The sequence below is a fragment of the Strix uralensis genome, chromosome 9 (assembly GCF_047716275.1).
Source record: "Strix uralensis isolate ZFMK-TIS-50842 chromosome 9, bStrUra1, whole genome shotgun sequence".
Lineage (NCBI taxonomy): Eukaryota > Metazoa > Chordata > Aves > Strigiformes > Strigidae > Strix > Strix uralensis.
The window spans coordinates 27,238,540-27,255,448 of NC_133980.1; the positions used below are offsets into that span (position 1 = coordinate 27,238,540).

At 43.2% G+C, this 16,909-nt stretch overlaps 1 protein-coding gene across 12 annotated transcripts in view; it reads right to left on the reverse strand.

Moving 5' to 3' along the window:
• The window catches only part of DGKD (diacylglycerol kinase delta), a 71,936-nt gene that overhangs the window by 11,113 nt on the left and 43,914 nt on the right, over nt 1-16,909 (reverse strand). For all 12 annotated transcript variants that reach the window (XR_012630035.1, XM_074877850.1, XM_074877842.1 and 9 more), the window contains 18 exons: nt 16,248-16,354; nt 15,567-15,692; nt 14,379-14,481; nt 13,697-13,859; nt 11,524-11,632; nt 10,614-10,753; nt 9,790-9,874; nt 9,129-9,223; nt 8,930-9,029; nt 8,500-8,773; nt 6,721-6,882; nt 5,828-5,956; nt 4,762-4,858; nt 3,762-3,872; nt 2,895-2,991; nt 2,034-2,141; nt 1,320-1,433; nt 775-909 (listed from right to left, as the gene is read on the reverse strand). Coding sequence is in view for 11 of the 12 variants with exons in the window: in XM_074877850.1 (XP_074733951.1) it covers nt 775-909; nt 1,320-1,433; nt 2,034-2,141; nt 2,895-2,991; nt 3,762-3,872; nt 4,762-4,858; nt 5,828-5,956; nt 6,721-6,882; nt 8,500-8,773; nt 8,930-9,029; nt 9,129-9,223; nt 9,790-9,874; nt 10,614-10,753; nt 11,524-11,632; nt 13,697-13,859; nt 14,379-14,481; nt 15,567-15,692; nt 16,248-16,354 (2,255 nt within the window). In the remaining variant the exon portion in view is untranslated. The remainder of the gene's footprint in view (nt 1-774; nt 910-1,319; nt 1,434-2,033; nt 2,142-2,894; nt 2,992-3,761; nt 3,873-4,761; nt 4,859-5,827; nt 5,957-6,720; nt 6,883-8,499; nt 8,774-8,929; nt 9,030-9,128; nt 9,224-9,789; nt 9,875-10,613; nt 10,754-11,523; nt 11,633-13,696; nt 13,860-14,378; nt 14,482-15,566; nt 15,693-16,247; nt 16,355-16,909) is intronic.

Genomic DNA, 16,909 nt, shown 5'->3' on the forward strand with positions numbered 1-16,909 from the left:
TCCTGCCAGGCAATGTGCCTCAGGCCCGTATCAGGCTGCCTTCCCTTTTTCCTCTTCGTTGTTCTCTCTTTTCTTGTTACTCAGCAGATGAGTCCTTTGCAGAGGACTTTGATTTGCTCTGGAAGCTGAGTAAAGGGGCGTTATGCAGCAAACTATAAGCGCTGCTATCAACTGAACTGTTTATGCATGGACAGCTACAGAATTGGGAGGAACCATAAAGCCTGTTCATGCCACAGCAAGGCCTTTATCCTTTCCTTTGGCTTACCACCATTCAGTAACACAGTAAAACTGCAAGGACGCTTCCTTATATGCTGGTACTCGTCAGATATATTTGAAAATTATGAGATGAGACAGACACACACTGCTGAACAAGGCGTGAAACACCGCTTTTCTTGGTCAATGAGGCATAAGCCACATACTGAACAATAACAACAAATTGAAACATTGAACGGCTGAATCTAGACAATCCGCAGCACTCAGTCAGGAAGCATCCTGTGGGAAAAACAGCATGCAAGCTTGTTAAGAAACGCTGTCACAAGGCACCCAGAAAAGGAAGCAAAATAAGCTTGCATAAACAACCTTATTTATGTAACTTCCCAAGTGGTGAACACAAGTTTGATCATGTTCTTTCCAAAAAGTTTTATGGTATGTAGCAAAATATGCTTCTTACATTCACAAAGATAAGCTTTCACGTGTGGCCACTGCCATGCTCTCCAAGAGTACGTGACATCACAACATGTGTGTACCACATACTGTATGCAAGGCTGCTCTTACCCGGTCTCGGGTGAGGGTCTGTGCTCTGTTCTTATGAACAATCCAAATGTAACCTGGAGGCTGGATCCAGGCTTCTCCATCCACTTGCACAGGAACTCCCTCTTCTCCAAGGATTGCTATCTTCACTGTCCGACACTGCAAGAAGTTAATTGCAACAGAGCAGCTCTAAAATGTTGGTTTTCCAAAAGCATGAGATGTTCTCTTTCTTTCTAAAGCACTTCCCCAGGTACTGTAGCTTTGGTGCTACCAGAGGCATCCGTGCCTGGGTGGCTGGACATGCCTCACCCTTGTGTGGCAGGAACCACCTGCTGTGTCTCTGGACTACCAATCTGTATTTGAATTGATGGTCTAACTCCTACCATAATGACACTAGTAAACAATTCCATGCCCAAATTGCACCTGGACACGCTCATTTCCAGCCCTGGGGGATGCTCTTTCCATGTACAAGAGAGAGCACAAAGGAGGGCTTTACCGACTGGAATTGGCATAAACATCACAACCTGGAGATGGGGGAGGCAAGAAGAGCTCACAAAAGCAATTCATACCTGTGCAATCCGGTGATGCTGCAGGTTTATCACTCGTGACACTGCCATCTGCATGCTACCAAACACTGCTACCACCTCCAAAATCTTGTCATCAAAGGAGGGGGCTGTAAATGTCTAGCCAGATACAAGGGAGAGAGAATTCAGTTGACACACAGCTCTGCTGGAGACCTGTTTCCTTTATTCCCTATTGGCGAAGATTTGGGGGTCAGCTTTCAATCGAGCTTTTTAATCTGTATAAAATTAACAATGAGGCTAGAAGGTGAAGATTTGCCATGAGCTAGGAGGGAGTAAAAGGAGCCTTGTTATTCCCAGTGTGCTTCCAATGGCAGCTAACACAAAGGCTGTAGGCTACAAGGCAATAATTATTCTCATGAGAGCAGGCACTTTTTCATCTCAAATAATACAGTATTTCTGACTGGATTTAACTCCCTTTGTCTTCAAGGGGCTTCACTTCTCAGGCAGTCTGAGGGGAGAAGGTCAAGCTAAAGCACTTCCTGAAGTCCAAATGCTCAGGACAGCATCTGTATTTTTTCTAAATGATTACAGACTGCTTGGGTGCAAAGCTGCTTAAGACTGGACTTCAGTATCCTATCCACTTCACAGAGAAAGTACATGCAGACAGGGCCCTTGCCCTCTTCTTCCAAGCCAGGGACTATGACTTCAAAAGCAACAGTAAGTAGAAACATTTCCTGGACTGCCTTAGAGAATACTCACATCATCTTCCTTGGTTCCCCCCCAGAAGTTGGTGCCTCCGGCGTAGCTGGGAATGTTGAGTACAGCAATTCCCTGGAGACTGGGCAAAGGGATTGGCCTCCCATCACACTGCACAGAAAGGAAGGCAACATTACTCGCAGCACAGCAGGAAAGCGGCCCTTCTGCCAGAGCACATACTCTAAGAACAGAAAACAGCCTGCATAGCTTAGTAATAAATGAATTCAGGTTTCTTCCAGTTTATTCTTGGCCTAGCAGAGTAAAATGTATCCACTCACGTGTCATGAACCACAACTCTTTTGGCAGACATGGATTTTAGAGCGATACTGTTGCTTCTCTTCCCCAAACAGGAATAGAGCACACCTGAGAGGCTTGGCAAAGCCTCTTGGTTTATTTCTCCAGAAATGGAAATAAAACTTCTAAAACACCTAATGCAGTGTTCTGCGATGAGGGTCTCCTCCCACAAGCTACCTATTTATGCTGTACATGGCCTATACAAGAATATTGCTTTTCCAGTTCGATGCACATTACAGCATAGTTAAATTAAGAGCTTTCCACTGCATTTACTCTCTAAAATGATGTGTTCACATGAGATACCACATATAACATAACAATCTTAGCTCTGCTGAATACTGAGTTGGGGACAGCTAATACTTTCCAGCAGGATGACACTTCCCTTAGTGGCTGAGAATACAAGCCACTTTTAGTGAGCTCAGGGTGAGATACGGCAAGTACACTGTGACAGGCAGGCAAGGGAAACACCCTAATGCCACCAAGCAGAATCACCACGCCAAAGTCAGTGTCTGAAGGAGATGCAATTAGGCATCTCAGTTTTAGGAACAGAAGAGCATGCTAATTCCTCACCTCCAGCAAGACTTTCTGCTCCAGGTTTTTATATGTTCTGTGTAGCAGCTCCTTGGTCCCCAATACTCCATACCACATCATGTTTTTAGTACGACTTCTAAAGAGGCAAATCAAAAGAGAAAAAGTTAGCATAAGCATTTGTCTTTTCACTTAAAAGGGAAAAAAACCATATTGAAATGGTACCTCCTATGTCCTAAAACATGAAGGTGCTTTGCTTCCAAAAGGGTCAAGCACTCAAAACGATCATCGCTTGTGCTAGGAAGCTACTCCCCTTTAAATAAATGTCAGGTAGGAATTGAGGATGACAGAGTAACACACGCTACCAGAAACATACACAGATTCGCCTGGCACAGAACTTGTCAATCTCACACACCAGGACATCAACAGTGTTTTGCTGTATTAGCTCAAGTATAGCAAATGTACCAATCCCAGGCTACACAAAGCATCCTGTAGTTGCCCAGGTATTCAAAAGGCCAAAACTTCTGGTTTGTATTAGGTTGGGATCAAAGTCAAAATCAGCCTCCGTGGCATTTAGAGCCAAGATGCACTTCTCTCATAGCTAAACAGCAAGCCCACGAGAAATCTGTGAGTGAGATCATGAAGTAAATAGAACCAATGCACTAAATCCACACTGACGTAGCTACTCGAAGATTTTATATTAGCCACAACAGCATAATGAATCAGTAATAAACCAGAAACTTATCTCCTCTATCATGATTCAAGCCTTGAAGGAGGATTATGCACACAAGATTGACAATAAACCTATTCAGCACACTTGTTTACAATCAGCTTCAAAACCGCACAGAAACATAAAGCGGTTTCAGTCACTTCTGGCAGTATCCAAAGCTCAGCCAAAGCCAAACCCACCTGCATTTCTCTGGGTGCTCATCACGTTTGTTGTTGAAGTCCAAAGAAATCTTTGCATCTAGTCCAATTCCAAAGTAATTATTCATGACGCACTTCTCTGTGTAACATTCACTGCCGAACAAAAGAATAAAACTGCCATTTCTAAGTCTATGTACCATTTGGTATATGTCTCACATGCCCCTCTGGCCACCTCGTAATTCTCTTGAATAAAAAGGTGAAGAACAAGAAGGCTGTATGCCAGCATGCTCTGATAAGCACTGCTGGGAACCTCCTGAAACCCACCAGGAATACCATAAAAGTAGCTATGGATGAGCAGAGGCCCCTGGCCTGCAGCATCTGTCTGTAAAACTTCACAGCTGCAAGACTTGCAGAATTCTCCCCTTGCCACAGAAACATACTCAGAAGCCTACACTTCATTTACAAAGAGATATGATGCTGGTCACTGGTGTTGTGTAAAAGTTCTCACGTATATATAAGGTGTTAACTACAGAGAGCGTGACAAATGAGCTCAAAAGTGCCAGCTACTCATCTCAGGGGGACTGAACCCCATGAAAAAAAACCCTTAAAAGACTGTATCATTGTATTTTTACTGTTAAACAGTTCAGCAGAAACAGCCTGAGAAATTTTTCACAACATTGTCTCCCAACTGCCTCCCCTGTTGTGGCCTGCCCATGACCCTTCTCAGGTCTCTGTGCTGTAAAGGTAGTGATTCCCCCACAGGTGAGTGTCTCCTAACTGGAAGCCAGAGTCCTCTCTGAGTCTAGAAGAAGGCTGATCTAGATTTCATTCTCACCTAAAACCTAAAAATCTTCTACCATGAGTCAGATGTGTCACTGCATGTATAAATGCATATGCTGATCCTCACTGGCACCCAGCTTATAAATTAATTTACATAACTCCGGGCTGCTGCAGTCCATTATTTAACTCTATTATCTGCTTCTCTGCTGAGGCCCATCTGGAATCACCCACTCCCTCCCTTCAACCTCCTGGGCATACTCACAGATTTTCAGGCTCAGAGTTAAAGGGATCAGCATGGATAAGCAATCGGCTGATGACGGAGCTCCCAGGCAAAGAACCAGACATGCCAGCACGGATATCTGTAGGAAAATTGACCATGGGCAAAAGCATGATTAATAATAAGCAGAAAACAGGTAACTTCAATCTCAGAATATATTAACTCTTGTCATTCACGGTGGAAAGCAAATAGCAATAGTGCTTTCTTCCATTCCAGAGGGCTTAGCTCTCTTGATAAGGAGAAGGGTTTCTGGGGCTGCCTTGCAGGATTTTTGATTGACAGGGTATCACCTAAGGCCAGCAGCACAGTTGTACAGACACAAAGAAATGAGAAATGGGAGTGTATTCACTGCAGTAGCTTTTTTGTTCCAGGGTGAGACATGCAACGTCCTCGCTTCAGTGAGCAGAGAGAGAGGAGTGGGACTGAAGTTATTCTCCAAGTTGCTCAAGAATTACTGCCTCCTGCTTCTTAAATTATCAGCTGGCAACCCACAAATAGTAGCTCTGTCAGAGAGAAAGGAAATTACATGCTTCCAGAAAAACAATTTGAACAAGTAATCTGGGAGGAAAGGTGGAAGGACAGCACCATGGTGATGGGGGGAAGCTGCTACACAAGATGTGGGAGGTGGGAATTCTGCTGGGTCTGTGCACTTCCAGTGACTTCAGCCTTCACATGAAGCCTGGGCTGCTCCCAGTCTACAGCTGCCACTCTTCAGAAACCTCTCAGCAGCATCGTATCAGCCTTCTCAAGGATACTTTGAGCTCAGTATCTCCTTGTAATGGCATCTAAACTCTGTCACTGCACAGCGTTAATAAAAATCTGTGTCTAGGTCTCGGCTACAAACTGGAAACTATTACAGTTCCCTCCAAGCCTCCACTTTTCAGCCCTAGTAGCAAGTTATGCACAAAGGAGTTTCTCTCCAAGCGGACCCTGCACAAAAGGACATCAGGCAGGACAATTTCATGTTTTCACGTGGAGACTGCAGCCTGAACTGCTGTCACCCATACTCCACTTGGCTGCCTCAATGGGAAGTGGTGGGTGTTACACTTACTTGGGTAGAGGATTTTTGTGTTCAGCATTGGCAAGTTGTCCCGGTTTCCTGTCTGGGGAGGAAGAGATGCAGAGCTGCCCAGTGACAAACTTCCTTTGTTTATTAGTCTTTCGCAAGGAGACTTGGATGCTGTAAAACACAACACAAACATGGCTATTGACAAACATAACACTGTGATTCAGACCAGCACATAGCAGCACAGCCCAAGCAGCAGGACTGGGTTAGGAATCACTCAACAGCAAAACACTCTAGCCACTGCAAACCAGAGTTGACAGAACCAGTCATTAAGAGGCAGAGATGTGGCATATGTGCAGCCAGAAAACCTCACAGACTGAAGGTACCAAAATGCCACGTGAAATTATCAGAAATGGAGATTAGAAAAAGCTGGTGCCAGCAGCAAAACAGACAGGATATTTGGCTTCCAATCTCAGATAAGTTCCAAATATTTTTGCAGTGTTCATGGATCTCTAACAAATTACTCACATAACACAGTTATTAAAGCAAACTGGCTTCCGTTCTCTGTCATCTGCAAAGGATGGCAGGGGCTTACAGGGAGATGTCATCAGGTAGATGACATGAAAAATGCTCAATCATCCTTGTTTAAGCACTGAAAGTCAAGATTACTGGCTAAGGTGTAAGAAGATTTCTAAATCCTAGGCTCCATATGCTAAGATCATGAACCAGCCACCAGATGTAGCAAAAAGTGAGGTACATGATGCACAGGCTAGAGCACAGAAACATGCAAGGCCTGGCATCTGAAGAACAATCATTCAAAAATTAAGAGAAAAACAGAACTTGGAAAGTAACACATGTAACACTTCCCTCACTTTTTACAACTAACAGAACCGTAATTTGCAGGCAAGATCTGCATGGTGGCAGCCCTGGAGCCGTACCTTTCCGCTGGCTTCTCCCTTTGGACACTCCATAGCTGCTGCTGTGTGATGACTGCAGTGAGATTTTATCCTCGTTCCTCAGCTCCTTCCCCTCTTCAGAGGCTGAGAGACTAAGGAGAAAACCCTCTTGTTCCTGGGTCTGGGCGTTCTGCTCATCTACAGCTGTAAGGAGAGAGAAAGCAGGTGAGTGCCTCACAGCTCTTCTAGCAGGGAACCCCTCCCACGTAAGTAACAATAGATGGGACTCTAAAGGCCATTTATTTGCATTTAGATATTGCAAGAAATTCCAACCAGATGGACATTAAATGATAAATTTAAAGAATTTTCTGTTAGCTTAATCTGTACTGGGGCAATAGGATAATCATAGACATATAATCAGGAGGAAGAAAATAGCAGTTGGTAAAAAACAAGTCAAACAAAGGAAAGAATCAGATTACATACTTTGGAAGAAGAAAAACAGTTTGGAGAAGTTGAACAAATATATTTGAAACATAACTGGAGTTTGTTCAAGGCCTGGTAAGAATTAAATGCCACCATGTTGCCTAAAGAAGTCAAAACTACCTTTGCATGTAATCAACAGGTCTTCCTCCCCAGCAACCCCTCACAGGGCTCAGCTCTGAACAGCCCTGAGCTGACCTACCAGCTCACTGCCTCTGCAGGGGGACGAGCCCTCCTTCTTTCAGTCTCTTCCCCTCCCTTGTGCTGACTCTGGAGTTCATCCAGATAATCCAGCCCACTAGCCCAGCAGATATATAAACTCTTCTTGCTGGATTAAGCAAATTGGCTGGGGTCCAAAAGAACTCCAGCAAACATTAAATAGGCGTAAGGTAAGCAGCAGCAAAGTGGGGCAGCAGTGAGGTCAAGACCTCCCCTTCACCAGAAGCAGGCTGTTTGCTCAACTTCCATCGTCTCTTGTAACTTCACCTTCAGGATAGGTTGTAGGTAATACGGCAGTGCTGGAAATCCAAGCACCATTGCAATGATCTGTAACTTACTACATAGGTGTTCATAGTGCACATTTAGGTGCGCATGGATGTCGCATCTGTGACTTCAATGCTTTTATCTCCAGTAATAAGCTGTTAAGTACTTACGTTGGTCTAAGTTAAACCACTGAGTTTATGACTAACATCTGGGAGACTGATGCCTTTCTAAATGAAACTTTGAGCTACGGGTATGAGTGGCTGGAGAGAGACAGGAGTCAAGATGCAGAGAAGAGGGTCCCCTGCCTAGGAAGTTAACATCAGAACAGAATTGACTGGCATCAAGGTGCAGTATCGTTAACATTTTCCCAGTGACAAAGCTAGTTTAAGAAGCTCCTGTCCTTTCTTGCCGTTGTTCCGCTACACTGTTTTGCTGGGCTCTACTATAAAGAAATTTTTGAAACAATCCAAGTTAAAATACTTAAAATACTTTCTTCCCAAGTATTTTCAGATCTGCTTTACAGCAAGGCCACACAAACAGTTGCGCTGACACTATTTTGATAAGGGTGGGGACTGACAGGAAATACAAACGAACAGAGTGTGGGAGGGTAGCAACTTCCTAAACCAGCCCTATGGGAGAGAACACACCTTGAACTTCAGGCTCATTTACCAAGTAATGTTTCAAACAGGTGGGCCTGGCAGAGATGATATTGAAACTAAATAGCCAGGCTTACTGAAGAGCTTCTCTAGCTCAGGAAAGCTGTTTTTAATAAAGAACCCCACTCGCCTCTGGAATAAAGGAAATTTGTACTTTTCAAGAGCCTGTAACAAGTCACAAGCAGGACTCCTAACAGGTTACCTTTTTCTGCATGTTCTATTATCTGACGAATGGCTTTTTTCAAGCTATTGGCTCTCAACATGAGCTGTTCTCGGGGACGAAATATCTGGGGCCGCGCAGTACATGATGAGCCCACCGACCGGTCGCTAGAAGAATCGCAAGCACTGCCTGACCCATCACCATCTTCGGTTTCCTCTGCAATGGTGGGAGGAGGGTTTGGCAGAGATGAAGATGCTTGAGATTCATCATTCAGTGTCTTCAGCAACGAGTCCAGCTTCTCCTTCAGGACAGAGCACTACAAGGCGAAGAAGAACAATCTGAGTAGAACTAACAGTAAGACTGGGTAGCTCATTCTTTTAGTGTTTGCTGAACTGCTGCTGTGCTAGTTCTCTGAAAACAGAGCAGTTTTCCACTTCAGAAGTAGAAACTCAAACAATTTTTCCAATTTTACCTTCCTGGCCATGACCTCCGATTCCTCTGAGCTCTCTGTTGCCTTCTCATAGGCTTTCCCTACTCGAGCCACAAAATCCTTCACTGTCTCACAAAGCACCCTAGACAAAGAAAGCAGTGAAAACAAAGTAATGCAAGGAATGTCTCGGGATTTTCACAGTGCAACTTTCACTTACAGCAGTTGTCCTTTAAGTACTCACTTGGCTGAGGAGATGACCACTGAGTGTTGGTCAGAAGTCAAAATTTTGGACAAATGAGCAGCCACAGAGTCTTCATAGAAGAGAATCTTCTGCACCTGGTGACAGTCAGAAACAAGCCGCTGGGGTGCTGCTTCCCAGCATTACAACATATGCTGTGTATCCCTGGCTACCCAGAGAGTGCCTGTCATTCTACAGGCTCTTTTTGCCCTGGAAAAGTTCTGTGGTCCATGTCTCAGTTACTCACTGAAGACCTGAATCTGATGAAGAAACTAATTCTGAACCTAGAAATCATCAGCAGTGCAGTTCATAAGAGTCTCTGATCAACTGTGGAACTAAAACTGTTCTTTTAGCTAAAGCTAAGCAGCTTTCCACAACTTCAACAACTTGATGTCATGACAGCAAATTAAAGTCAATCGTTTCCTCTCTGTCCTGTTCCAAAGCATCTTCTTCTCATCCCTCATTACGGTTGTTGACTCTGGTAACCCAACCTCCATCCTTCTCAATAATACTTAAATGATTTAAGCCCCCAGTTCCTTGTAGCTCCTGCTATACCCAAGTCATGGCTCAGGCCTGCTCCATTTGAGCTCAACCACTGCCTCCTATCTTGTCCATTCTGAGGCTGCTGCTCCCAGTCCCCTGCCCTCTGCATCTTGCGAGGTACCTCAGAATCCTCACTGAAATCTTCAGTGACTGTGGAAGTGGAGGCCTGGCGAGGGAGTTTGGTTTCATACACCATGATGCTCCACCTGTTGAAAAGGAGGCATCATACTTGTCACTACAAGGCAGATGATTTCCTCCTTTATCCAAAGGACGTAACAGGTTAGAACCTCAAAGCAGAACAAACTGCACTTTGGCAGGGGCACAACTGATGTAAGGAAGCCACAGGGTTGCAATGGAACTGCAGAGGGACTGAACTGGGGGAAGAGGGAAGCATGACACTCTGAACAAGTATCCTACAGCACAAGGAACTTCTCTGTACTTCTTCCCTCTCTCACAGAAATTCTATGGGCATTACTTGATTCAATGTAACAGATGCCAGGGTGCAACTCCAAAGACAAGAAGCATTTTTAAATGTACAAAGATATAGAGGCGATATAAATACTAGGAGTAAAGATGTCCATTTCTGCATTCAGCTTTCACTTCTAAGCCAAACTCAAGATTAATTGGTTCAAATTTGCCAAGAAAAAAACTAGCTTAAAGAGATAAAACATGACTGTAAGGCTGACAAATTGAATTGACAAGAACTCTGGATCACAAGAGAGGACACTGGACATCAGACAACTTCACTCATTACTATTCTGCAGCAGTGACAGAGAAAGCCAGACTGCATTTTGTTGCTAAAGGGTGACAGAGGATTATCAAAGAAAAAACATTAACTAGCATTAGTAAGAAGTCCAGTAGCTGGGCAGAATCAAGAACACCCTCCTAGAAGGGTATTTTCACACAACTCTTGAGCAGGGGAGGATGTTAGTGATTGTTACTCACCTGTCCAGCATTTTGGTACTGGCCCTCTCCAGCTTCTCCAGGATCTGCGGGAGCTGGGTATCATCATCACAAGCAGACCCCCAGCCTAACACACGGGCAAGGTCATTCCCTGTTCCCAAGGGCAGCACTCCCAGCTGGCACTGTATTAGAGAAAAGGAAACCAAACCCAATATTCAAAGGGGAAAACACAAGCCACAAAGAGCTTCAAGCAACATGACTGATTCCTTAACACAGACCAGTCATTGAGAAACAGCTAGTCCCAGGGTGAGGAGAAAGTAATTGGATGGGGAAAACAGCCAGAAGAGCATGCAAGTAAGGAAAAATTTCCTCTACTTAAGTTGTTCACTGAGAGAGGAGCCTATTGCAGCTACCACCTCGAGAAGCACCTTGCTACAAGTGACCCCTTCTAGAGAAGAGTATTTCTTTACCCATCAGGTGGTGCTATTGCTGCTTCTGTACAATTAGCAGAGACGTCTCCAAGACAAAATGGAAACTAATTAAACACTGTATACCTCTACTCCAATGAAGTTTCTGTCTATCCCAAGACTCAGAAACTACACCACGAGAATTAAAGGGAATAGATGAGGAGCATAACCCTTGTGGAACTCCCAGTTTTCTAACTGCAGCCCTTTCTGAGTGTCTCTGCTGGCAATGGAGCAGGAGTAAGTCAGAGCTACTCCAAAAGCTGGATCTTGTAAGAGGGAGTTGTGGAGGAGCACTGGAGATAGGAATAATGAATTAGTCCAGTACTGCTTCTTGCAGACAGCTACTGCAAGAACACTGCTCTGGTAAGCTTTCACAGCAGCTTCAGTCCTGGGACAAACTACATCTGTATGATAGAGAAAGTGCTCTTCGACCCATGCTGTTATTACTTCATTCTTTCATCCAGCCAAGCTCTTTGGGCAGGTACCTGCTTGTGAAGATTGAGGCTATCAATTTCGGAGAGAACCCAGCCAACACTTCCGTCCCCACCACAAACTAGAATCCGGAAAGTGTCAAATTTCTGGAATAAGCGTAAACTATGGAGAAGGGAAAGAAAAAAGCAAGAGGGAAGAACAATCAGCTGTTACAGAAAGAAACGATCAACAGTTCCAACCTAGGTAATAAACATGGCAGACTTGCTTAAAGTAGGCTCTGATTTCACAGTGAATACAGGCCGCTGTCAGATTACAGATGAACTAAAATGATTATAAATAAATAATTATAAATACAGCTAAGCAATTTACAATGGCTATTCACTAGAGAAATATGTCCCAGACATACTCCTCTACTAAAGCAGGGCAATTTTTTCTGAACAGAGGAGGAAACAAGCATGTGATAGCTCATTATCCATTGAACTAATTCCTTTTTGCAGATTCGCTGTGTTCAGCCTAACACTAGTTATTTGTCACTGTTCGGAGTGCTCTGATGTCACTGCCTTTGCAGGCCACACCAATTAAAGCAAAGCTTGAAGAGTGGGAACTTTATGCAGTCATTCAGTAAGCAGACAACTGTAAGAGGATGTAAAGCCTCACAAGCTTTAGTCCTTCTTCTGGGATAGCAACATAAATCAATCCTCTGGCACCTTCTCCGTCCTGCAGGCAGGCAAACAACTCATTAGCAAGACAAGTGTGAATTTCTCTATTCACACTTTCCCGAATATTAAAAACCACCTCTCCTTAAACTGTTTGAAACCATGCTTCTTACTGAACATCTTCCAGAACTACTGCCTGCTTTTATTTTGGCTTTGTACGTATTTATTTTTTTATTACCTAGACAGGATTTGCTACAGTACATGAAAATCGTTATTTCTTCAAGCATTGTTGACACATAAAAAGTGGTTATCAGAAATGACATCTTGCAGTACAGTTTGACTAGCACCAGCTGAGAATATTTAAATTATTAAGAAGCAGCCTTTACCCTGTACCATCATTTCCTTTCTAAGAAAGGGTACAAGAGCAGCTGTTTTAAAAGCGTGCACCACAGGTTGAGAAAATAATTGATTCCCTCGCTTCCCTACTCTCCTTCTTAAAAGCAAAATTCCTGACTGCAGTCAGTCCAACTGAGGAGAGGAAGAAGAAAAATACTTAATTTTAAAAGTGTTCTGTAAATTATTTATCAGCCAAACACATCCCCTGGACAGCATGATGCAGTTTTAAAGGCCAGTGTTTTGCAATGCACTATGGCAAGAAACCACAATTGTTCTCAGGAGAGCAGAACTAAGGGTCACTCACCCTGGAGTGGACACTCCCAGATACAGCACCCTGCATCTACAGGTCTTAGTCATCGACTCTGAGTCACATTTAGAAAAATACAAAGGAAATTCACCTTGTGTTGGCTCTTATTACAAGAAGGGCCCATTCCTGACAAAAGTTACAATGCAACAGAGAAACATTTGGAAGGGGGCAAACTAGAGATCAAACTTTTTTTTTTTTAAACAGAGTTGCAGAAATACACAAAAGGAATTTATTCCACAGTGCTCACTTTTTTTTTATCCATAGATATTCTAGTGTAATCTGGTAAACAAGCCTGAAATGTCGTCTAGATCATGGGGCAGAACCAACTTTACCAAAAGCACTCATAAGAGATGTTTTCTCAATATCACCATAAAATCTTTAAGGGATGGAAGCTTCACATACTTCCCAGGTAAGCTATTTCTGGATAAATCTCATTTTGACAATATTCATTTGCTACCTATGACATTTGTCTGTTCACCCGATAACTGACGTTAACTCTCATTAACAGCACACCAGGATGCCTGTTACAAGTCTGTTTGCTGACAAGTTTTCTTCTGGATTCAAACTTTCCATGCTTGGTCTTCTTCCAGGGGAGTGTTTTTGGAATTCCCCCAAAACCCCTCAAGCTGTCCTGCTGTTACTGATGAATGGAAATAATAACCTTTTTCAACAATATTTTTGGTTTTAGCTAATCAGTAACACTAAACACAGAGAGGGGAAAACCCCTTCAAACTTCATATGTGTTCAGTTTTCTCTGAGGAATAGAGGTTCCTTGTTATATTTGAGGATGAGCTTATAATCAAATCAATCACTCATACTTTTCTGATGTTTACAAGGAATGTGTGCTTCCACAGAATATCTGCTTACCCAAGGTGAGGTCCTCCATTCATGAGGTCAAAGACCTGGGCTGGATTCAGTAGCTGTTTGAATCTTCGTAGAAATTTTACACCTTGATTGTCTCCACTTTTTGAGTTGACAAAGACCAACAAAGGGCTTGTGCAAGAAGGGGGACAAGTAGCTTTCCAGAAACCTGTCGGCGAAAAGGGAAGGGAGAGGGAGGAAAAGCCAAGAGATGTGAAGCTGCCCATGGAGATGGGGTGAGAAAAAAACCAACACCCCACAACCCAGCACAGCTATGAAGAGCTAATACTTTCCTTGTGCTTATGGCACTCACTGGGTAAATGCCAAATGTGCACAGCCCTGAATCCAGCACGAACCACACCTCATGCTGCCAAATGTCACACTTATCTCCTAGCAGTATGCCAAAATCTTCAGCTTGCCCAACCTTCCCAAATGGCTTCTGCAATATAGTTGTTCTCAATAAATTTTAACAGCTGCAGCTCAGCAAATACTGATGTTACAGGGTAATAAACTGAATGCAAAAGCAAAGCAAACAGTTCACTGCCATGCTTCAGCAGTGTCTTCCAGTTTGGAATTTCAGCAACACCAAAGCAGAATTTTCAGCTGACAGAGTCTGGCATTAGTGTTAGCTGAAGGGACTGTGATGGAGAGGAAGAGAAAGAAGGCACTACTTACTAGCAATACTTACCATCTGAATCAATGCTGTTAAGAGCAGTAGGAGGAATGACAGATACTTTGCACAGCCCGAGAGGACACTTGTTTGGCAACAACTCTTTACATGCTGTGTGTACCTGAAAACACCACCAAAAAAAAAAAAAAAATTCATTCAGACCTTTTTGGGCACTATGGTATAATTCATAAAGCCACCCAACAAGAGGCTATAAAGGAAGAGTAAGAAAGGAAGAGGGGGAGAATCGAAGGAAACGTCAATCAGCAAAGTTATTTTAAGAATGATCTAATCAAAGTCTTCTACTAATTCTCTTTCCATTAGTATGTACTTTTCCTGCCATTTGAATTTATGAGACTAGCACTTTGAGTGCTGAGAGGACCAGATAACAGATTCTGTGGCTTTAAGAGCCATCAGGCATTCTACTTTCAAAATCCTAACCTCAGTTGAGAGATCAAAAGTAGCAACAAAAGAATTCAAGAAAACAAGAAAGCAAAAAACAAAGCAGGAAGACATGAGGGACATAAGAGGTAAGAGAAGAAGGGATTAATAAAGCCACCCAAAAAAGGGAATACAAAATAGAATTGGGCACTTCAGTCATTTTTGGTACATGAAGACTGCAAGATAGAGGGTTTGCTTGGGGTTTGAGCCTCCACCCCCCACATTGTAAATACGTATTTTGTGATACTTCCCTTACTAATATTATAGACAATTGGAAACATAGCAAGATCTGTATCACTGCAGTGGTTAGGCAAGAGAAACCTACTGCAAAGGGAAAGGAAACTGCTATTATTAAAATAGCTTCGTATTCTTTATCATTCTTTTTTGTTGTAGCTTTTCAACTTGCGGAAATGATAAATAATGGCACCTTAAAATCCAACATCTCCCATGCCTGAGGCATCGATTCATATCTAGTGTAATTAGATTCTTCTATGAAAGCTCACTATCAAAAGAAAATGAGCTTGCAGAGAAGGCAGATACTTATTTCAGGTCTTACTTTTATGCATCACAGTGATACTTTTCACCACAAATTTACATTTCTATCTCTTGCAGGCTGTTTATCATCTGGAGAAAGAACAATAAAGTCCTTCATGGCAAATACTGACAGCACAGTTAAAGATTTCATTTTAAGTAAATGTCATTAAAACACACCACAGAGCTGATCAAAGACTATCCTTTTACTGAAATGATCATGTTTATTCAACTCACCATAGCTTTGCACCAAAGGCAGCGCCAGTCTTGCAAACGCAGAACACTGCCACAGGTTTTATCACACACAGTGCATTTGGCACTCACGGGCAGGTTTCCTTCCAACCACTGATGTGGCATTGAGATCTGCAAATGGTACAGAGGGAGAGAAGCAATATGGACTTTCCTGAGTGCAACTCAAGGGCACAGGATGCGCTCTGGCACTGAGACATACGGAGAGGCAAGTCTTTACATGCACTGTTTAAGGACAACAAAGAAAATTTCTAGAAAACACCTGAGGACCTCTTTTGGCATTTTACATCACGCTCAAGCACAAAGAGATCAGGTGACTCGCCCCAGGCTACCCAGGAAACACTGACTTGCATGAGACATCCCGTATGCTAGGGTACTGTTCCAACCATTCATGTTTCTTTTGCCAAAACTCAGATCAGGTTCCCCATGCCTCCAATTATTTAACCTCAACTGCCCTGGTCCATAGCAGGAGTCTCTTCCAAGCAGGGTAGCGAGCACTCCTTAACTGGACTTTTCACGCAGAATCTCATGCTCTGACAGTAACGGCCTTTCCCACATCGCTAACACATAAAGGCAGAATCTGCTATTTGTACAGTGAAGAAAGCTGTAGAGCACATGACAGTGCTTCCACATCAAGATAAGGCTAGAAGAGTTAAGACTAACACCTACCCCATCTTCATCCTCAATGATATCCTTCCCGATAGAGGCCAGAGTTGTCCACTTGCAATTATTGGTTGCCCGCACAGCACACCGCTTGTGGGCTTTAAACTTGCACACTAGAGAGGAAGAGAAGAATATATTAATCCTGTCGCAGAACGTGTAATGTGGCAGTCTGTGCAAAAGCTTTCCCAAGTGACCATATTTGGCTCCAAAAGAAAGCATGGCACACACTACCCCTGTTAGCACTGCCAAAACTATCAGCTCTAAGCACACTGAGTAAGATAAGCTAGCTATTAATTCTTGCCTTGTCACTTTTGCCAGTTGCTTGTACAAAGCTTAGTTATCACCTTGTTAAATTTGACATGATTTACGTAGTCATACACTCCTGCATCCTATTACACAGTGTGGGTGTAACCTCATTCACACTAGAAGTATGAGCTGTGCGCAGCCAGGCATGTCCGCTATGCCAAAGCTGAAAAAGAATAACCTCCTGGCATTCACTCAACAAGGATCTTCTTACAAATACGATTATTCTTATGAACAGGACTATTCTTATGCATATTCTATCTGATACCTCAGAATTACATACCTGTTCACTTCAGTGGCATGATTTTAATAAGGGATGGCAATATTTGCGTATACGGGAAAAAAAATAATCAGCTATATTACTA